We start from the raw sequence: 23,002 nt of genomic DNA, 5'->3' as shown, positions 1-23,002 counted from the left end.
AGTCGGAATAAAATGCACCGACTCAGACTCCTAAAATATATAATAAATTGGGGACAGTAGTGCAATGCAGAGTGTGCTGAATATTTTACTAAATAATAACATTTAGTATAATGCTTATATTTAAGTGAAAAATTTATTGTAGTACAATGTGAACCTAACTATAAGCAATATATGTAGGAGTCAGAGTCGGTGCAAGAGAAATTGAGGAGTCGGAGTCGAAGGTTTGGTTTACCGACTCCTCAGCCCTGCCAAATACATGCATATTACCAAAGAAAGCAAAATTGTCCAAAAAAGGTGGCTCATCCTTGCAGTACATTCTTCATGGGTTCTCAGGTCTTTATACAGTGTGTCCACCCATATCCTGTCCACCGCCATTAACTTGAGAACGGCGGCAGCTATAGGCATATAAGTGGTGTCTAGGTATAGTTTTCGAGATAAAAATGCTAACGCCGTTGTTTTCCACCAGGTGGCGCTATAGGTGGTTTCATTGCGCAGCGCATGGCTACTTTACTATACCTAGACACCACTTCTATACCTATAGCTGCTGCCTTTCTCAAGTTAACGGCAGTTTACAGGATATGGGTGGACACTCTGTATAGGGGAGTTAGTAAAGGGAGCCATCAGCTCAATGACTATGTACCATGAGGCCAGACGGTCTTATAATGCCCCAGACTTAGAGTGATTATTGCTGTGTGATAAATCTGATGTCTTAATTGAAGTTTTAACCATCTATAAAGTTGTTCGCTCCAATATTCCAGAATTTTGCGCTACCATCCTGGCTAATTCAACGTTGCAAAAAGCCCATCACATATTTCCACTCACCGGCTTCACTATGTGCAACCATCACTCCTAATTCATTCTCCGCCGTTGTCAGTAGATAATTGGACTGGGCGTCTCCTAAGGATATCTGGGTGTAATGTAAGGAAGCTCCGGCAACTCTAATACTGGCTTTTAACGGCTACCAATGCGCGAGTGTATCACACGGTGTTTACTGGTGACATCCCATGCGCAACGAATATTTCTCCATCCAATCATTCTGTGCACATAGAATATTATTGCTCTCAGCAGCACGGAGTGATGTGCTTCTGAGAACTGTGATTTCTTGACCGGCATAGAAAACATCACACTAGGCAAAAAAGAAGTATGCCGGCCTTGCGACAAATGCTTGCTGTTCGGCCATCGGCTCATCCAGGTGGATGCCAAATACATTATCCTTCGCCTGGTTAGTATGTCCAAGGAGCCATGACTCCCAGCCGATGAATAAGGGATACGATGACTGTCCCCCAAAAATAAGCCCTAGCAAGAATTTTCAACATTTTCAGTGTAAGGCTTAAATATAAGCCCTACCCCGAAAAAAAAGAGAATTTTGTTTACTTACCGTAAATTCTTTTTCTTATAGTTCCGACATGGAAGACCCAGACCATGGGTGTATAGCTTCTGCCTCCGGAGGACACACAAAGTACTACACTAAAAAGTGTAGCTCCTCCCTCTGAGCATATACACCCCCTGGATAACCAAATATAGCCAGTTTAGTGCAAAAGCTGAAGGAGGACATCCACCCACAAGTAGAGATAGAGTAAAACCCGGAATAACCGGAACCTCTGTCTACAACAACAGCCGGTGAAAACACACGGAACAAGAACTGCCAACAGGCAACAGGGAGGGTGCTGGGTCTCCCATGTCGGAACTATAAGAAAAAGAATTTACGGTAAGTAAACAAAATTCTCTTTTTCTTCATCGTTCCTTATGGGAGACCCAGACCATGGGACGTCTCAAAGCAGTCCATGGGTGGGAAATAACAGAAACTGAGAAGTAGGCAAAACCTAACTTCACAAATGGGCGACAGCCGCCTGAAGGATGCGTCTGCCAAAGCTCGCATCTGCCGAAGCATGAGCATGCACTTGATAGTGCTTTGAAAAGGTGTGCAGACCAGTCCAAGTGGCAGCCTGACAGACCTGCTGAGCCGTAGCCTGGTGCCTGAAAGCCCAAGAGGCACCGACAGCTCTGGTCGAGTGCGCCTTAATCCCCGGCGGGGGAGGCACCCGAGTACATTGGTAGGCATCGGATATGGCCGACCTAATCCAACGAGCTAGGGTCGGTTTAGAAGCCGAGAGACCCTTGCGCTGACCTGTGGTCAGCACAAAGAAGGGAATTTTGTTACTTACCGTAAATTCCTTTTCTTCTAGCTCCTATTGGGAGACCCAGACGATTGGGTGTATAGCACTGCCTCCGGAGGCCACACAAAGCAATTACACTAAAAAGTGTAAGGCCCCTCCCCTTCTGGCTATACACCCCCAGTGGGATCACTGGCTCACCAGTTTTAGTGCAAAAGCAAGGAGGAAAGCCAATAACTGGTTTAAACAAATTCACTCCGAAGTAACGTCGGAGAACTGAAAAACCATTCAACATGAACAACATGTGTACCCGAAAAACCACCAAAAATCCCGAAGGACAACAGGGCGGGTGCTGGGTCTCCCAATAGGAGCTAGAAGAAAAGGAATTTACGGTAAGTAACAAAATTCCCTTCTTCTTCGGCGCTCCATTGGGAGACCCAGACGATTGGGACGTCCAAAAGCTGTCCCTGGGTGGGTAAAGAAATACCTCATGTTAGAGCTGCAAAGACAGCCGTCCCCTACGGGGAGGCAACTGCCGCCTGCAGGACTCTTCTACCTAGGCTGGCGTCCGCCGAAGCATAGGTATGCACCTGATAATGTTTGGTGAAAGTGTGCAGACTCGACCAGGTAGCTGCCTGGCACACCTGTTAAGCCGTAGCCTGGTGTCGTAATGCCCAGGACGCACCCACGGCTCTGGTAGAATGGGCCTTCAGCCCTGATGGAACCGGAAGCCCAGCAGAACGGTAGGCTTCAAGAATTGGTTCTTTGATCCATCGAGCCAGGGTGGCTTTGGAAGCCTGCGACCCCTTGCGCTGGCCAGCGACAAGGACAAAGAGTGCATCAGAGCGGCGCAGGGGCGCCGTGCGGGAATGTAGATTCTGAGTGCTCTCACCAGATCTAACAAATGTAAATCCTTTTCATACCGGTGAACCGGATGAGGACAAAAAGAAGGTAAGGAGATATCCTGATTAATATGAAACGAGGATACTACCTTAGGGAGAAACTCCTGAATGGGGCGCAGCACTACCTTGTCCTGGTGGACCACCAGGAAGGGAGCCTTGGATGACAGCGCTGCTAGCTCAGACACTCTCCGAAGAGACGTGATCGCTACCAGAAAGGCCACTTTCCGTGATAGTCGAGAGAGTGAAACATCCGTCAGAGACTCGAAAGGCGGCTTCTGGAGAGCAACTAGTACCCTGTTCAGATCCCATGGATCTAACGGCCGCTCGTACGGGGGGACGATATGACCAAACCCCCTGCAGGAACGTGCGTACCTGCGGACGTCGTGCTAGACGCTTCTGAAAAAAACACCAATAGCGCCGAGACTTGCCCTTTAAGGGAGCCGAGCGACAAGCCCTTTTCCAACCCAGATTGCAGGAAGGAAAGAAAAGTAGGCCATGCCAATGGCCAGGGGGACACTCCTTGTACAGAGCACCAGTAAAAGAAAATCTTCCACTTCCGTGGTAGATCTTAGCAGACGTGGGCTTCATAGCCTGTCTCATGGTGGCAACGACCCCGTGGGATAATCCTGAGGACACTAGGATCTAGGACGCAATGGCCACACAGTAGGTTCAGGGCCGTAGAATTCAGATGGAAAAAACGGCCCTTGGGACAGTAAGTCTGGCCGGTCTGGTAGTGCCCACGGTTGACCGACCGTGAGATGCCTGTCGCCAGAGCTCTTTGATCGTCATGAAAACCGGGACCAAGCTGTTGTGCCGATTCGTGAAACCCGTCCGGGTGCAGAGACCATTCTCCTGCGTCCACGCCCTGGTGACTGAGGAAGTCTGCTTCCCAGTTTTCTACGCCCGGGATGTGAACTGCGGATATGGTGTAAGCTCTGTCTTCCACCCCTAGCAGAATCCGGCGGACTTCCTGGGAGGCTCGCCGACTGCGTAGTCCGCCTTGGTGGTTGATGTATGCCACCGCTGTGGATTGTCCGACTGAATTCGGATCTGTTTGCCTTCCAGCCACTGTAGGAAGTCTTGCAGGGCCATATGCACTGCCCAGAGCTCCAGACAATTGATCTGAAGAGTGGACTCCTCTGAAGAGAGTCCTTGATCGTCTGAGAAAGGGGGACGTTCCTGTGTAGGGACATCGACTTCCCCTCCCATTAGCGAAGAATGTTCTATTGAAGTGGACGCAGATGAAACTGCGTGAAAGGGACTGCCTCTGGATGAGGTGTCTCCTTGAAGGAGAGACTGCACCCCCGTCTGTAGTGACCGCTGTTTGTCCAGTGGAAGCTTCACCATCGCTGAGAGAGTGTGAAACCCCAAGCTAAGATATGCCAGCGATTGGGTTTAACTTTGAAAAGTTGAGGACCCACCCGAAACTCTGGGAAGTCTCCAGCGCCATGTTCAGGCTGTGTTGGCATGCCTCTTAAAAGAGTGCCTTGACAAGTAGATGGTCTAAGTAAGGGATCACAGGGTGACCCTGAGAGTGCGGGAGTGGTCCCACTGCTGCCATGAACTTGGTGAAAACCCGTGGGGCTGTCGCCAGACCGAAGGGTAGGGCTACGAACTGAAGATGCTCGTCTTCAATAACGAACCGTAGCAAACGCCGGTGCTCTGGAGCAATCGGCACGTGGAGATAAGCATCCTGATGTCTATTGATGCTAGGAAATCTCCTTGAGACATTGAGGCAATGACGGAGCGGAGGGATTCCATCCGGAACCGCCTGGTTTTCACGTGCTTGTTGAGCAGTTTAAGGTCCAGAACGGAACGGAAGGAGTCGTCCTATTTTGTCACCCCGACCAGATCGGAGTAAAAAGTGTCTCTTGTTCCTGAGGAGGAACCGGGATTACGACTCCTACTGCCTGCAGAAGAGCCTCGGCTCGGCCCGGTGAGGAAGTTTTTGCGACAAAACTGTCTCTCACCCACCGGCCATTGACCTGTGGCAGTGAAATGTCGCTAAAGCGGGGGAGTCTGCCACCGACCGCGGACGCGGAGAGAGAGGGCTGAAAGTCATGAGGAAACCGCCTTGGTAGCGGTTCCTCCGGCTGCCTTCTCCAGGCGTGATTGAGCCCGCCAGGAACCTGCGCCCCTCTGAGCCTTTTGAGTCCTGTTGGACGAGGGCAATTGGGACGTGCCCGAGCCTGGGAAGGACCGAAACCTCGACTGTCCCTTCTCCTGATGGGTCATGTTTGATAGCTGGGGTAAGGAAGAATCCGTACCCTTGGACAGTTGAATGATTTAATCCAACCGCTCACGAAACAGTCTGTCACCAGATAAAGGCAATCTGGTTAAGCACATTTGTGGAAGCAGCATCTGCTCCAATCCCTTAACACTAGGAGCGTAACAACACGGAGTTGGCGGACGCCACTGACGTACGGCTCGTAGAGTCCAGGACAGCATAAACAGCTTGAGTCGCAATGCCGACATTGCGAGGTGAAGGACGCTACTGCGGCCAAGATGTACATGTGACCGCGTCCCTCTGCGCAATACTAGCTGAAATAGCTTGGAGTGCCTCTATGGCTGCGAATGCCGGGGCAACCGACCCACCGATAGGGCTATCTGTCTGTCAATGGCATCTTTAAGTGAATTCCCATCTTCCACTGCAACTATAGATCTAGCCGCAAGCCTGGAGATTGGGGGATCCACCCTTGGAGCGCTTGAGCACGTCAGGGGGGAAGAGACAACGCGTATCTTCAATACGGTTGGAGAAAAGCTTATCGGGATAAGCGTGGTGTTCCCGGACTGCTTCTCTGGAGTCAGAGTGACCAGAAAAGTACTCAATATACGCTTGAGATACCGAAATAGGGATTTATTCTGCTGTGAAGCTGACCCCTCCACTGGAGGAGTTGAGGGAGAAATACCCAACCTTCCATTGATGGACGCTATAAGATTATTCACTATAGCGTCACCATCCGGTGTATCCGGATTGAGAGCGGTCTCAGGATCGGAGTCCTGAACAGCTACGTCTGCCTCATCATACAGAGCGTACTGTGATGAAGTCGAGGGCCGTTCTTAGGGAGCTAGCTTAGGCCGTCTGGGACTGTCGTCCGTGTCAGAGCCTGCACCCTGGGATGCATGGGACCCTCCTGGAGCCATGATTTGTTTCGAAATCAGGGTGGCCAGGGGCATTGAATCAACATTGCCCAAGGTCTGTCTGGACTGCAAAGTCTGTAAGATGTTAGTCATAGCCACAGACAATATATCAGCGGAAACTGCAACTCCGTCCCTGTCCCTGGACAGGGATCACAGGTGGTTCTTTTGGCCACCTGTAGCAGAGACCCCGTTGAGTAATTGCACACACTGGGGGTCCTGGAACAGTCGCATGCAGTACAAGCAGCATAGAAAGCGTGTGCCTTGGCACCCATGCCTTTTTTTTTTTTTTTTTTTTTTTACTGTTGCTGTCTAGCCATCTAGGAGCATTAGCCAAGAATAGCGACCGTACAGTGCAATGTATAGCATACAAGCATGAAGTACAATAAACACTTCAGCACATGCAGTACAAGGAGCATAGAAAGCCTGTGCCTTGGCACCTTTGCTTTTCTGCTGCCGTTGTCTAGTTATTCAGGAGCATTATCCAGGAAAAGCGACATACAGTGAATGTATAGCATACAAGCATGAAAATAACCACTGCAGCACATGCAATCCAAGCAGCATTGAAAGCTTGTGCCTTAGCACCCTTGCTTTTCTGCTGCTGTTGTCTAGTCATCAAGGAGCATTAGCCAAGAATAGCGACATGCAGTGAATGTACAAGCATGAAAATAAACTCTGCAGTACATGCAATCCAAGCAGCATTGAAAGCTTGTGCCTTAGCACCATTGCTGTTTGCTGCCGCTGTCTAGCCATCTAGGCGGGTAGACAGCCAAGAATAGCCCTTACAGTGCAATGTAAAGCATACAAGCATAAAGGACACATGACACCGCAGCACATGCAAGACAAGCAGCATATAGAGTCTGTGCTTTAGCACCCCTGATCTTTTGCTGCTGTTTCTAGGTCTGCATCCTGAATAGCGACCGTACAAAAGCACAACAGGACACTTCGGCATTAGTGGGTCAGCACTTTAGTTGCCGCTTACCGCCCGCACAAAAGCGGGTGTGTGGCGCCGGAATCCTGTGCTGGTAGCTCAGTGTCTCCGTTTTCCCGCTCTGCGTGCCGGAATGGCTGCCGGCGTCCAGAGGAGAGGGGCTTTCCGAGGGCGTGCCCGAGACAAGAGCGGGAACCCGGCGCCCACTGTGTCTAGTAAAGGGGGCTGGAGAATGCAAATAAGGCTCCAGCCCTCGGCGCTGCTATAGAACAGCGTCTCTCCCTGTCCCTGAGTGACAGGGTGGGGGCGGGAACGAAGCGGCGCTAGGCCGCAAAAGCCGGGGACTAAAGTTAGAAGCGCCGCCGCCGTAAAAGCGCGGTCGGCGCGTCCCCGGCGCACTACAAGTCGCAGCTGCGCCGCCGCTCCAGGGGCGGTCGGCGCGGCGGTCCCCACACGTAAAGTCCCCCAGTAATCTGCAGGGACTATAAGCCCAGCGCACAGCGCTACAGTCCCCGGCGCACTAGCACACCCAGCAAGCCTGGAGTGTGCGTGGCCTGCCATACGGGGACACAGAGTACCTGAAAGTTGCAGGGCCTTGTCCCTGAACGGCACTCCCGCTCCACATCCAGCAGGTTCTATGGGTCTGTGGATGGAGCCCGGCCTCAGGGCTTGGTGGCCGGAAAGATCCCACTTCCTCAGAGCCCCTCAGGGGGATGGGGAAGGAAAACAGCATGTGGGCTCCAGCCTCCGTACCAGCAATAGGTACCTCAACCTTACAAACCGCAAGTGGGGTGAGAAGGGAGCATGCTGGGGGCCCTAGTATGGGCCCTCTTTTCTTCCATCCGATATAGTCAGCAGCTACTGCTGACTGAACAGTGGAGCTTATGCATGGATGTCTGACCTCCTTCGCACAAAGCAGAAAACTGGTGAGCCAGTGATCCCACTGGGGGTGTATAGCCAGAAGGGGAGGGGCCTTACACTTTTTAGTGTAATTGCTTTGTGTGGCCTCCGGAGGCAGTGCTATACACCCAATCGTCTGGGTCTCCCAATGGAGCGCCGAAGAAAAGAGAAGTGCACCGCCTAAGAGCAGCGGTGCATGACACATAGATCCGGAGCGCCCGCACCAGATCCAGAGTATACAACGCTTTCTCAAAGCGATGCACAGGGGCCGGACAAAGGGAAGGCAATGAAATGTCCTGGTTAAGGTGGAAAGGAGACACCACCTTAGGGAGAAAGTCCGGAGTCGGACGGAGAACCACCTTGTCTTGGTGAAAAACCAAAAAGGGTGACTCCGAAGAGAGCGCAGCCAAATCAGAGACTCTCCTGAGAGAAGTTATGGCCACTAGAAAGACCACTTTATGTGAAAGTCGAAACAAAGAAACCTCCCTAAGAGGCTCAAAGGGGGGTTTCTGTAAGGCCGTGAGGACCAGATTAAGGTCCCAGGGATCCAAAGGCCGCCGATAAGGAGGAATGAGGTGAGATGCGCCCTGCATGAAGGTGCGCACCTGGGCCAGTCGGGCGATACGCCGCTGGAACAACACTGACAGAGCCGAGACCTGTCCCTTGAGGGAATTGAGGGATAGTCCCAGCTGCAGACCGGACTGTAGAAAGGACAGGATGGTCGGCAAGGAAAAAGGCCAAGGAGCATGGCCGGAAGAGCGACACCAGGACAGGAAAATTCTCCAAGTCCTGTGGTAAATCCTGGCCGAGGAAGACTTCCGAGCCTGAGTCATAGTGGAGATTACCTCGGAAGGAATGCCTGAAGCCGTCAGGATCCAGGACTCAAGAGCCACGCCGTCAATCTGAGAGCCGCAGAATTCTGGCGGAAAAACGGACCTTGTGAGAGAAGGTCTGGGCGATCCGGGAGATGCCACGGCACCTCTACGGACAGACGGAGCAGGTCTGGGTACCAAGCTCGCCTGGGCCAGTCTGGAGCAATGATTATGACCCGACGGCCCTCCATTCTGATCTTGCGCAGGACTCTGGGCAAGAGAGCTAGAGGGGGAAACACGTAGGCCAGACGGAACTGGGACCAATCCTTAACCAGCGCGTCCGCTGCCAAGGCCTGAGGATCGTGGGAGCGAGCCACGTAAACCGGGACCTTGTTGTTGTGCCGGGATGCCATGAGATCCACTTCCGGAGTGCCCCACTTGCGGCAGATTGACCGGAACACTGCTGGATGCAGGGCCCACTCGCCGCTGTCCACGGTTTGACGGCTGAGATAATCTGCCTCCCAGTTTTCTACGCCTGGGATGTGGACTGCGAATATGGTGGACTTGGAGTCCTCCGTCCACTGAAGGATACGTTGAACCTCCAACATTGCTAGGAGGCTGCGAGTCCCGCCCTGGTGATTGATGTAGGCAACTGCTGTCGCGTTGTCTGACTGGACTCGAATGTGCTTGCCCGCCAACAGGTGGTGAAAGGCTACGAGAGCTAGGAGCACCGCTCTGATTTCCAGCACATTGATCGAGAGGGCTGATTCGGACGGAGTCCAAGTGCCCTGTGCTCGGTGGTGGAGAAACACTGCTCCCCAGCCGGATAGACTGGCATCCGTGGTGAGAATCACCCAGGACGGGATCAGAAAGGAGCGTCCCTGGGATAGAGAGAGGGGCCGAAGCCACCACTGAAGAGAGCTCCTGGTCTGTGGCGACAGAGCCACTAGCCTGTGCAAGGAAGAGGTCCGCTTGTCCCAACAGCGGAGAATGTCCAGCTGCAGAGGACGCAGATGGAACTGGGCAAAGGGAACCGCTTCCATTGATGCCACCATCTGACCCAGCACCTGCATGAGGTGCCTGATGGAATGACGGCGGGGCCTCAACAGAGAGCGCACCGCCAGATGAAGGGACTGCTGTTTGACTAAGGGCAGCTTCACAAGTGCCGGCAGAGTCTCGAATTGCATCCCTAGGTACGTAAGTTTCTGGGTCGGGGTCAGAGTGGACTTGGGCAGATTGACAAGCCACCCGAATTGAACAAGTGTGGCGAGAGTGAGCGAGACACTCCGCTGACAGTCTGCACTGGATGAAGCCTTGACTAGAAGGTCGTCCAGGTAAGGAATCACTGCCAATCCCTGGAGGTGCAGAACCGCAACCACTGCTGCCATGACCTTGGTGAATACTCGAGGGGCCGTGGCTAACCCGAAGGGGAGAGCCACGAATTGGAAATGTTCCTCTCCGATTGCAAAACGTAGCCAACGCTGGTGTGAAACTGCAATTGGCACATGCAAATAGGCATCTCTGATGTCGATGGATGCCAGGAAATCTCCTTGGGTCATTGAGGCAATAACTGATCGCAGAGACTCCATGCGGAAATGCCGCACCTGAACATGCTTGTTGAGAAGCTTGAGATCCAGGATGGGCCGGAAGGAACCGTCCTTCTTGGGGACTAGGAAGAGATTTGAGTAGAAACCTCTGAACCGTTCCCGGGCGGGAACCGGTACAATTACTCCGTTGGCCTGCAAGGATGCCACGGCCTGAGAGAAGGCGGCGGCCTTGAAGCAGGGGGGAGTGGACAGAAAAAATCTGTTTGGCGGGCTGGAAGAGAACTCTATCCTGTAGCCGTGGGAGATGATATCCCGCACCCACTGATCGGAGACGTGTTGAAACCACACGTCGCCAAAGTGGGAGAGCCTGCCACCGACCAAGGACGTTGCTGGCTCGGCCAGATAGTCAAGAGGAGGCTGCCTTAGTGGCAGCGGCTCCTCCGTTCTTCTGAGGACGCGGCTTCGTGCACCAGCTGGGTTTCCGATCCTTGGCTGAGTTAGTGGACGAGGCTGAGGGCTTAGAGGATGACCAGTTAGAGGAACGAAAGGAACGAAACCTCGACTGGTTCCTGCCCTGGACAGGTTTCCTGGTTTTAGTTTGTGGCAAGGAAGTACTCTTCCCGCCAGTAGCCTCCTTAATAATTTCATCCAGTTGTTCACCGAACAGCCGGGACCCAGCAAAAGGGAGCCCAGCAAGGTACTTCTTGGAAGAAGAGTCTGCTTTCCCCTCTCGAAGCCACAAGATCCTGCGGATCGCGAGGGAATTAGCGGAAGCCACCGCCGTGCGGTGAGAAGCCTCCAGAATGGCAGACATGGCATAGGATGAAAAAGCCGAAGCCTGGGAAGTTAAGGCAACCATTTCGGGCAAAGAGTCCCTGGTGAGGGAATGCATCTCCGCCAGAGAAGCAGAGACGGCCTTAAGAGCCCACACTGCTGCAAAGGACGGGGAGAACGAGGCCCCTGCCGCTTCATATACAGATTTGGCCAGAAGGTCAACCTGGCGGTCAGTGGAATCCTTAAGTGAGGTGCCATCCGCCACAGATACAACTGTCCGGGCTGAGATTCTAGACACCGGAGGATCTACCTTTGGTGACTGAGCCCACTCCTTGACCACCTCTGGTGGAAAGGGAAAGCGGTCATCAGAACTACGCTTTGGAAAGCGTTTGTCAGGACAGGCCCTGGGCTTGGTCACAGTGGCCTGAAAACTGGAGTGGTTAAAAGAAGGGAATTTTGTTACTTACCGTAAATTCCTTTTCTTCTAGCTCTTATTGGGAGACCCAGACGATTGGGTGTATAGCACTGCCTCCGGAGGCCACACAAAGCAATTACACTTAAAAGTGTAAGGCCCCTCCCCTTCTGGCTATACACCCCCAGTGGGATCACTGGCTCACCAGTTTTAGTGCAAAAGCAAGAAGGAGGAAAGCCAATAACTGGTTTAAACAAATTCACTCCGAGTAACATCGGAGAACTGAAAACCATTCAACATGAACAACATGTGTACCCGCAAACAAACCAAAAATCCCGAAGGACAACAGGGCGGGTGCTGGGTCTCCCAATAAGAGCTAGAAGAAAAGGAATTTACGGTAAGTAACAAAATTCCCTTCTTCGGCGCTCTATTGGGAGACCCAGACGATTGGGACGTCCAAAAGCTGTCCCTGGGTGGGTAAAGAAATACCTCATGTTAGAGCTGCAAGACAGCCCTCCCCTACGGGGAGGCAACTGCCGCCTGCAGGACTCTTCTACCTAGGCTGGCGTCCGCCGAAGCATAGGTATGCACCTGATAATGTTTGGTGAAAGTGTGCAGACTCGACCAGGTAGCTGCCTGGCACACCTGTTGAGCCGTAGCCTGGTGTCGTAATGCCCAGGATGCACCCACGGCTCTGGTAGAATGGGCCTTCAGCCCTGATGGAACCGGAAGCCCAGCAGAACGGTAGGCTTCAAGAATTGGTTCCTTGATCCATCGAGCCAGGGTGGCCTTAGAAGCCTGCGACCCTTTGCGCTTACCAGCGACAAGGACAAAGAGTGCATCCGAACGGCGCAAGGGCGCCGTGCGGGAAATGTAGATTCTGAGTGCTCTCACCAGATCTAACAAATGTAAATCCTTCTCATACCGATGAACTGCATGAGGACAAAACGAAGGCAAAGAGATATCCTGATTAAGATGAAAAGAGGATACCACCTTCGGGAGAAACTCCTGAATGGGGCGCAGCACTACCTTGTCCTGGTGGAAGACCAGGAAGGGAGCCTTGGATGATAGTGCTGCCAGCTCAGACACTCTCCGAAGAGATGTGATCGCTACCGGAAAAGCCACTTTCTGTGATAGTCTAGAAAGTGAAACCTCCCTCAGAGGCTCGAAGGGCGGCTTCTGGAGGGCAACTAGTACCCTGTTCAGATCCCATGGATCTAACGGCCGCTTGTACGGGGGTACGATATGGCAAACCCCCTGTAGGAACGTGCGCACCTTAGGAAGGCGTGCCAAACGCCTCTGAAAAAAGACGGATAGCGCCGAGACCTGACCTTTAAGGGAGCCGAGCGACAAACCTTTTTCTAACCCAGATTGCAGGAAAGAAAGAAAGGTAGGCAATGCAAATGGCCAGGGAGACACTCCCTGAGCAGAGCACCAGGATAAGAATATCCTCCACGTTCTGTGGTAGATCTTAGCGGACGTGGGCTTCCTAGCCTGTCTCATGGTGGCAACGACCCCTTGGGATAATCCTGAAGACCCTAGGATCCAGGACTCAATGGCCACACAGTCAGGTTCAGGGCCGCAGAATTCCGATGGAAAAACTGCCCTTGGGACAGTAAGTCTGGTCGGTCTGGTAGTGCCCACGGTTGGCCGACCGTGAGCTGCCACAGATCCGGATACCACGCCCTCCTTGGCCAGTCTGGGGCGACGAGTATGACGCGGCTGCAGTCGGATCTGATCTTGCGTAGCACTCTGGGCAAGAGTGCCAGAGGGGAAACACATAAGGGAGCCGGAACTGCGACCAATCTTGCACTAAGGCGTCTGCCGCCAGAGCTCTGTGATCGCGAGACCGTGCTATGAAGGTTGGGACCTTGTTGTTGTGCCTGGACGCCATTAGGTCGACGTCCGGCCTTCCCCAGCGGCTACAGATTTCCTGAAACACGTCCGGGTGAAGTGACCATTCCCCTGCGTCCATGCCCTGGCGGCTGAGGAAGTCTGCTTCCCAGTTTTCTACGCCGGGGATGTGAACTGCGGATACGGTGGAGGCCGTGGCTTCCACCCACATCAGAATCCGCCGGACTTCCTGGAAGGCTTGCCGACTGCGTGTCCCTCCTTGGTGATTGATGTATGCCACCGCTGTGGAGTTGTCCGACTGAATTCGGATCTGCTTTCTTTCCAGCCACTGCTGGAAGGCTAATAGGGCAAGATACACTGCTCTGATTTCCAGAACATGGATCCGAAGGGTGGACTCCTGCTGAGTCCACGTACCCTGAGCCCTGTGGTGGAGAAAAACTGCTCCCCACCCTGACAGACTCGCGTCTGTCGTGACTACCGCCCAAGACGGTGGTAGGAAGGATCTTCCCTGTGATAATGAGGTGGGAAGAAGCCACCATTGCAGAGAGTCCTTCTGTGAAAAGGATACTTTCCTGTTCAGGGATGTTGACTTCCCGTCCCATTGGCGGAGAATGTCCCAATAAGAGGACGCAGATGAAACTGCGCAAACGGAACCGCTTCCATTGCCGCCACCAACTTCCCGAGGAAGTGCATGAGGCGTCTTAAGGAGTGCGACTGACCTTGACGGAGAGTCTGCACCCCAGTCTGTAGTGACCGCTGCTTGTCCAGCGGAAGCTTCACTAGCGCTGAGAGGGTATGAAACACCATGCCAAGATACGTTAGTGATTGGGTCGGTGACAGGTTTGACTTTGAGAAGTCGATGATCCACCCGAACGTCTGGAGAGTCTCCAGCGCAACATTCAGGCTGAGTTGGCATGCCTCTTGAGAGGGTGCCTTGACAAGTAGATCGTCCAAGTAAGGGATCACAGAGTGTCCCTGTGAGTGCAAGACTGCTACCACTGCCGTCATGACCTTGGTGAACGCCCGTGGGGCTGTCGCCAGACCGAATGGCAGAGCTACGAACTGAAGATGGTCGTCTCCCATCACGAAACGTAGAAAACATTGGTGCTCTGTAGCAATCGGCACGTGGAGATAAGCATCTTTGATGTCTATTGATGCTAGGAAATATCCTTGAGACATTGAGGCAATGACGGAGCGGAGGGTTTCATCCGGAACCGCCTGGCCTCCACGTGCTTGTTGAGCAGTTTTAGGTCCAGAACGGAACGGAAAGAGCCATCCTTTTTTGGCACCACAACCAGATTGGAGGAAAACCGTGTCTTGTTCCTGAAGAGGAACAGGGATTACCACTCCTTCTGCTTGCAGAAGAGCATCGGCTCGGTGGGGAGGTGGGGACGTTCTGAAGAACCGAGTCGGAGGACGAGAACAGAACCCTGTCCTGTGCACGTGGGCACAATGTCCCTCACCCACCGGTCTGTGACCTGTGGCAGCTAAATGTCGCAAAGGCGAGCAAGTCTGCCATCGACCGCGGATGCGGAGAGATGAGAGAGCCGAGAGTCATGAGGAGACCGCCTTGGTAGCGGTTCCTCCGGCTGCCTTCCTTGGGCGTGATTGAGCCCCCGGAAACTGAGCCCCTCTGAGGCTTTTCAGCTCTTTTGGACGAGGACAATTGGGACCTGCCCGAGCTTGGGAAGGACCGAAACCTCGACTGTCCTTCCAGGACAGCATTAATAGGGTAAGTCGCAATGCAGACATTGCGAGGTTACGGACGCCCCTGCGGCACAAATGTACATATGCTCAAGACCAGCTGTGCAAGAACAGCTGAAAAGCTTAGGGTGCCCATACGGCTGTAAATGCCGGAGCAACCGACACGCCGATAGCCTCATAGACAGACGTCAACCAGAGTCCATCTGGTATCTTTAAGTGAAGTCCCATCTCCACTGCAACTATAGCTCTAGCCGCAAGCCTGGAGATTGGAGAATCCACCTTTGGACCCTGGGTCCCACGCTTGACCACGTCAGGGGGAAAAGGATAACGTGTATCCTTAATACGTTTGGAGAAAACGCTTATCTGGTAAGCGTGGTGTTCCTGGACTGCTTCTCTGAAGTCAGCGTGGCCAGAAAAATACTCAATCTACGTTTGAGCTACTGAAATGGGACTTCTCCTGCTGTGAAGCTGACTCCTCCGCTGGGGGAGCTGAGGGAGAAAGATCCAACATTCCATTGATGGACGCTATAGGATCATTCCTTATGGCGTCACCATCCGGTGTATCCGGATTGAGAGCGTTGTCAGGCTCAAAGTCCTGATGAGCTACGTCTGCCTCATCCTACAGAGAGCCTCCTGGGACCCCCCTCGGAGCACAGATTTTATTCCCAATGAGGGTGGCCAGGGAGCAATGATCCAGATTGCCCATGGCCTGTCCGGACTGCAAGTCTCTATCCCATTGCAACTCCATCCCTGTCCTTGGACAGGGTTGACAGGTGGTTCCTTTGGCCACGTGTAGTAGAGACCCCGGCTGACCAAGTGCTCCAGGGGAGCATTGCACACAATGGGGTACAGTGCCGTGGAACAGTATCACATGCAGTAAAAACAGCATCGAAAGCCTGAGTTGCTTATATGCTGCTGCCGACTAGCCATCTAGGACATAGAGCCAAGAATGGCGACCGTACAGTGCAATGCATAGCATACAAGCATAAAGTACAATGAACACTGCAGCACATGCAATACAAGCAGCATAGAAAAAACCTGTGCCTCAGCACCTTTGCTTTTCTGCTGCTGTAGTCTAGTCATTCTAGGCGAAAATAGCCCAGACTAGCGACCGTACAGTGCAGTGTATAGCATACAAGCATAAATACACATGAACACTTCAGTACATGCAATACAAGCAGCATAGAAAGCCTGTGCCTTAGCACCCCTGCTTTCCTGCTGCTGATGTGTCGCCATCTAAGAGGGCATATAGCCAAAAATTGCGACCTATGCAGTGTAAGCATAAAAATACAAATGGACAAACTGCGGTATTTAGTGGGGTCAGCACTTCAGGTGCCGCTTACCGCCCGCCTATAAGCGGGTGTGTGGTCGCCCTAGTCTTGTGCCTGGTCGCCCAGAGTCCGATCTCTCAGCTCGGACTGCAGGAATGGCTGCCGGCGTCCTTCTCCAGCTCGTGTGAGTAGGGGCGGGCCGTGGGCGTGCCCCCAAGTCAGAGCGGGAAACCGGCGTCCCACAGTGTCCAGTGAGAGGGCTGGAGCATGTAAATAAGGCTCCAGCCCTCGGCGCTGCTGATTGTACAGCGTCTCTCCCCTACCCTGATTGACAGGGTGGGGGCGGGAACGAAGCGGAGCTAGGCCGCAAAAGCCGGGGACTGGATTTATAAGCGCCGCCGCCGTAAAAGCGCGGTCGGCGCTAAGTCCCCGGCGCACTACAAGTCCCAGCCGCGCCGCCGCTCCCGGAGCGTCCGGCGCGGTAGTTCCCCATACATAAAGTCACTCAGCTAGGCTGCAGTGACTGTAACCCTTTACTGTCCCCGGCGCACTAGCACACCCAGCAAGTCTGGAGTGTGCTGTGCCTGTGTGTACGGGGACACAGAGTACCTGAATGGTGCAGGGCCATGTCCCTGAACGGTACCCCCGGCTCCTTATCCAGCAGGTTCAATGGGTCTGTGGATGGAGCCCGGCCTCAGGGCTTTGGGGCCGGTAAGATCCCACTTCCTCAGAGCCCCTCAGGGGGATGTGGAAGGAAAACAGCATGTGGGCTCCAGCCGCCGTACCAGCAATAGGTACCTCAACCTTACAAACCACAAGCGGGGTGAGAAGGGAGCATGCTGGGGGCCCAATATGGGCCCTCTTTTCTTCCATCCGATATAGTCAGCAGCTACTGCTGACTAAACAGTGGAGCTATGCGTGGATGTCTGACCTCCTTCGCACAAAGCAGAAAACTGGTGAGCCAGTGATCCCACTGGGGGTGTATAGCCAGAAGGGGGAGGGGCCTTACACTTTTAAGTGTAATTGCTTTGTGTGGCCTCCGGAGGCAGTGCTATACACCCAATCGTCTGGGTCTCCCAATAGAGCGCCGAAGAAAACATACTCCTTGCTCTCTTAGGTGAGGTAAACTGGTGTTTTTCTACCAGAGAGGCTTGTTCCTCTGACACTGGTGGATTGAGGTCCAGTACGGAATTAATGGACGCAATCAAATCACTAACATCTGCTTCACCTTCGGTTAGATCAATGGGGTACATAGAGGTAGCGTCTGAGCCCACAGTAAAGGCATCCTCCTCGCCCTGCGATTCAGCTTGTGAATCAGAGCCGTGGGACGAGGAAGGAGAAGAGTCCCTGCGTCTCCGTTTAGGAGGACGGGGTCTGGGAACAGATGAAAAATCCTCTGTGAGCTCTGCAGAGCGAGTCGGAGCAGCAGAGGCGCCCTGAGAAGGGGGTTGATGCATGGTCAGCAGAGTCCGGGATAGCTGTCCCATGGAGTCGGCAAAGGACTGGGAGATAGCATTAGAAAACGATGCTACCCAAGCCGGGGGTTCAGCCACCGGGGCTGGAGCAGCCGGAGGGACCCCTGGGGAGACTCCAGGCTGAGGCACCACCATGTTACAGCAGGCATCACAATGTGGATATGTGCTCGGTTCAGGCAGTATGAGCTTACATGCAGTGCATATAGAGTAAAGCCTTGCAGCCTTGCTCCTAGTGAGAGCCATGCTGCTGAGGTGGAGGTTCTGCAGTAAGGAACACACTCCTTCAGAATGACCCCCAGAGAGTGTATAAGAAAGTCCACAACCAGAGGTTGTGGCTTACCAGACCGTTTTGTGTGCCCTCCGGATTCAACAGCTTGGACCCCCAGACAGATTGCAGAGCTGCAGCAGCCAGCGCCGATCAGTGTGTGAACGCTGATAAAATGGCGCCGGAGTGAGGAGGGGGGCAGGGTTTAGTCCAAGAGCGGGAACCGGAGGGCCAAGGAGAAATACAGGAGAGGGAAACATCTCCTCAGAGAGGAGTGTCCTCCCCTGTGCTGAACGGCCGGTGGGCGGCGCCGCACTGTTCCCCTGCATGACTGACATGCAGGGGCAGTGAAAACGAAAGTAGGCCGCAGCCGAAGCCGGGGCCTAAATTTTTCCATGCGGCCGACAAGCAGGCACCCTCGGCGCGGTTCTCAGGAAAAAACCAGAGAACCGGCCGGAAATTACAGCAAAGTTAAATAACACACTCTCCCCACAATAAATGTACAAGGGACCCCTCAATAACGTCTCAATACTTAGCTTATGAGACGCAGGGCCAGGTCCCTGAGGGATGAGCGCTCCGTCCGGCAGGGTCCTGAAAGGGCTGCGGATGGAGACCGGTCTCCTGCAAAGCAGTGAGAACAGTGATGGCTCCCACTTCAAGCCAGAGCCCGAGGGATGGTGAAGGAGCGCGGCATGTAAGGCTCCAGCCTTGTAAAATCAACCTTAACAGCACTGCCGACACAGTGGGGTGAGAAGGGACATGCCGGGAGTCCAGCTTGGACCCGCTTTTCTTCCAATTCTTTAAAATCAAAAATGAAAAATCAAAAATCAAAAGAGAATGCATGTGTGTGTGGCCTCCTGAACACAAAGCATTGAACTGGCTATATTTGGTTATCCAGGGGGTGTATATGCTCGGAGGGAGGAGCTACACTTTTTAGTGTAGTACTTTGTGTGTCCTCCGGAGGCAGAAGCTATACACCCATGGTCTGGGTCTCCCATAAGGAACGATTAAGAAATAAGCCCTACTGCAGGACACTTCATGATAGAAAGCAGACACCCCCAAAAGAGGAAAAGAAAGAAGACAGAAAACCCCGCGATCATAATCACCAGACGCCGAACGGGAGGAGCTGCAGTGGAACGCACACCCTCTCACATCGGATCACAGACACACACAAAGCTCACCACATTGGGCAATACAAATTGCTTCTGGCCAGCAGAGAATCCTGGGACGCAGTGTGGTAGAGGGCGGAGAGCCCGCGGCGGAGGGCAGAGAGCCCGCGGCGGAGGGCAGAGAGCCCGCGGCGGAGGGCAGAGAGCCCGCGGCGGAGGGCAGAGAGCCCGCGGCGGAGGGCAGAGAGCCCGCGGCGGAGGGCAGAGAGCCCGCGGCGGAGGGCAGAGAGCCCGCGGCGGAGGGCAGAGAGCCCGCGGCGGAGGGCAGAGAGCCCGCGGCGGAGGGCAGAGAGCCCGCGGCGGAGGGCAGAGAGCCCGCGGCGGAGGGCAGAGAGCCCGCGGCGGAGGGCAGAGAGCCCGCGGCGGAGGGCAGAGAGCCCGCGGCGGAGGGCAGAGAGCCCGCGGCGGAGGGCAGAGAGCCCGCGGCGGAGGGCAGAGAGCCCGCGGCGGAGGGCAGAGAGCCCGTGGCGGAGGGCAGATGCGTTCCACTGCTCTGCATCCCATCTTCCCCTGCTGGATCACCAGATGTGGGGGAGGTGGGGGGTGTGAGATCTGATGTATGTGAGTGTATCGGCCACAAGCAGGGAAAGACCGTGTGGAGCATACCTGCTGGGAGCACCCGCCGAAAATCGCAGGAGAACCTGGGAGCCACACAGACATCCGGGATCTAGTAAGTATGATTCGCCTGGGAAGAAGTGGATTTTTTTTGGGGCAGGGTAAACTTCATTCCAACCATGTTTCCCCAAGAATAAGACTTACCCGAAAATAAGCCCTAGCGCTTTTTTGAGGGGCAAAAAAAAAAAAAAAAGTATGAGTGTCTTATTCAATAATTGCTAAAATGTTATAAAGTCTAATTACATAGTGATTGCACCACAGATATATAAGGAAAAAAGAAAAGGAAACAAATTTAAATGACGCAGATTAGAACTGCACAAGAATATATGTCTTAGCAGCAATCCCAGATACTGTACGTGCCAAAAGCTGTGCCTGCTACTTATGAAGAAGCAAAAAAGCAGTCCAATTAAAAAAAAAAAACAAAAAAAAAAAAACCCTGTATTGTTCTGATAATAAAAAGGATACAACTCTTGCTACAACTATGTCTCCTGGACGAAAACTTTTGTACACTTCAACCTGCAAAAGAAAAGAAAAAAGAGTGAAAACACAAAAAAAACCCAAAAAGAATATAGAAAGTAAATTTTCATCACCACGTAATAATTTAGGCTTCGCGTGACCCACAGAACATTTCTGCACCCTTCCCCCCCTCACAATATTCAAAAATTTCTTCCCACTTTTTTGCTTCTCTCCTAATAGCCAGACCTTTTTCCTCTGATCTCGATAGTCCTAAAACTGCTTCTTTTTGCCTTTTCTTTTGCAGCAAGAGCTAACAATTTAAATGAAAACATTTTTTTTTTTTTTTTTTTTAGTAAAATGAAAGGTATCGAAACCCCCACAATTCCACTATAATTTTTTTTTAATTTTTTTTTTTTAAGGTGAACATGTCTAGTTTGTGTCCCCTTTGTCAGGAGCTTTTTTTAGTCTTCCGTCGATGGTCCTGTGTGAAGGTTTCCTTCTTGTTTGTCAAGCTGGAGATTTTATTTATACAATTTTGGGGTATAGTCAAAGTTTTGATCACTTTTCATTAAACTTCAGCTTTAAAGGAAGTACAGTGTCCCAAAAAGAAAAAAAAAAAAATTCTGCCGTTTCATTTTTTTTTTCTTTTAGGCTAAATCATTTTATCTCTTTATAGATTAGAAACGGCAACATATTTTATTATTTGTTTTATATTTCTTTACTTTTTAAAATGGAAAGGGACTTCAATTTTCCTTTTAAAAACTTTTCAATTTTTTCATTTTTTTTTTCCCATCTGGGTGTTTGTGCTCTATACATTAGTATTGCAGTGTATAGTGAAAATGACGTCCTTATGAGCCACATAGGAAGACCAAGGCGACAGCGATGAGTGCCTGCAGTAGGTTCGGCTACCTGTGTCACGGGGGAAACAATAGACGCCGGTCCATGCATACTGACCAGACAACTTAAATTCCGCAGTCAGATATTGATGGCTCCAGCCAAATGGTTAAAAAGCAGAGATCAGAACCAGCACCTGGCACTGCCGTTATAGGTAGATGCTGGCTGGAGGACACAGCCGACATCTGCCCGATATAGAATGGGCTCCGCATCATACATGCGCTCCCTGACTGATTTATAGCTATGTCAGGGGGCGCGAAAGGGAAATTTTAATTAAAATGATGCAAATATAGACTGGAGGTTAAAGGAGAGGGAAAGACAAGTGTAGAAGCTTTAGAGATTTTGTCCCTTTTTTGGGGGTCGCCATCCCTACAGATCTCTGCAGCTTGCCAACATGCCTAATCATAAATAGTTTTCACTAACTATCCCCAGTGTTCGCCTATGAAGATTAGTAGTGTGCATTACCTTATCTTTCTCAGTTGCTCTGACGTCTTCTTTTCTGTAGGAAAAGAAGGGAATTTTGTTTACTTACCGTAAATTCCTTTTCTTCTAGCTCCTATTGGGAGACCCAGACAATTGGGTGTATAGCTTCTGCCTCCGGAGGCCACACAAAGTTATTACACTTTAAAAAGTGTAACCCCTCCCCTCTGCTATACACCCTCCCGTGCATCACGGGCCCATCAGTTTTGGTGCCAAAGCAGGAAGGAGGAAACTTATAAATTGGTCTAAGGTAAATTCAATCCGAAGGATGTTCGGAGAACTAAACCATGAACCAAAGAACAATGAACATGAACAACATGTGTACACAAAAAAACAACAGCCCGAAGGGAACAGGGGCGGGTGCTGGGTCTCCCAATAGGAGCTAGAAGAAAAGGAATTTACGGTAAGTAAACAAAATTCCCTTCTTCTTTGTCGCTCCATTGGGAGACCCAGACAATTGGGATGTCCAAAAGCAATCCCTGGGTGGGTAAAAGAATACCTCGATAAAAAGAGCCGAAAAAACGGCCCCTTCTTACAGGTGTGCAACTGCCGCCTGAAGGACTCGCCTACCTAGGCTGGCATCTGCCGAAGCATAGGCATGCACCTGATAGTGTTTTGTAAAAGTGTGCAGACTCGACCAGGTAGCCGCCTGACACACCTGCTGAGCCGTAGCCTGGTGCCGCAATGCCCAGGACGCACCTACGGCTCTGGTAGAATGGGCTTTCAGCCCAGAAGGAATCGGAAGCCCAGACGAACGGTAGGCTTCAAGAATCGGTTCCTTGATCCACCTAGCCAAGGTTGACTTGGAAGCCTGCGACCCCTTACGCTGGCCAACGACAAGGACAAAGAGCGCAACAGAACGGCGCAGGGGCGCCGTGCGTGAAATGTAGAGCCTGAGTGCTCTCACGAGATCTAACAAGTGCAAATCCTTTTCACATTGGTGAACTGGATGAGGGCAAAAAGAAGGTAAGGAGATATCCTGATTAAGATGAAAAGGGGATACCACCTTAGGGAGAAATTCCGGAACCGGACGCAGAACTACCTTGTCCTGGTGGAACACCAGGAAGGGGGCTTTGCATGACAGTGCAGCCAGCTCAGACACTCTCCGAAGTGATGTGACTGCCACTAGGAAGACCACCTTCTGTGAAAGGCGTGAAAGAGAAATCTCTCTCATTGGCTCGAAAGGTGGTTTCTGAAGAGCCGTTAGCACCCTGTTCAGATCCCAAGGTTCTAGCGGACGCTTGTAAGGAGGGACTATGTGGCAAACTCCCTGCAGGAACGTGCGGACC

The 23,002-nt window shown here is 52.3% G+C and overlaps 1 protein-coding gene across 1 annotated transcript in view; it reads right to left on the bottom strand.

Annotated features, from left to right (window-relative positions):
* The window catches only part of EXOSC1 (exosome component 1), a 67,395-nt gene that overhangs the window by 15,374 nt on the left and 29,019 nt on the right, over positions 1–23,002 (bottom strand). The window contains exons 5-7 of the mRNA XM_075352227.1: positions 21,699–21,732; positions 20,349–20,399; positions 823–907 (exon numbers count right to left, since the gene is read on the bottom strand). Of these exons, the coding sequence (XP_075208342.1) occupies positions 823–907; positions 20,349–20,399; positions 21,699–21,732 (170 nt within the window). The remainder of the gene's footprint in view (positions 1–822; positions 908–20,348; positions 20,400–21,698; positions 21,733–23,002) is intronic.

The sequence above is a fragment of the Anomaloglossus baeobatrachus genome, chromosome 5 (assembly GCF_048569485.1).
Source record: "Anomaloglossus baeobatrachus isolate aAnoBae1 chromosome 5, aAnoBae1.hap1, whole genome shotgun sequence".
Lineage (NCBI taxonomy): Eukaryota > Metazoa > Chordata > Amphibia > Anura > Aromobatidae > Anomaloglossus > Anomaloglossus baeobatrachus.
This window is presented reverse-complemented; position numbering and strand designations above follow the sequence as displayed.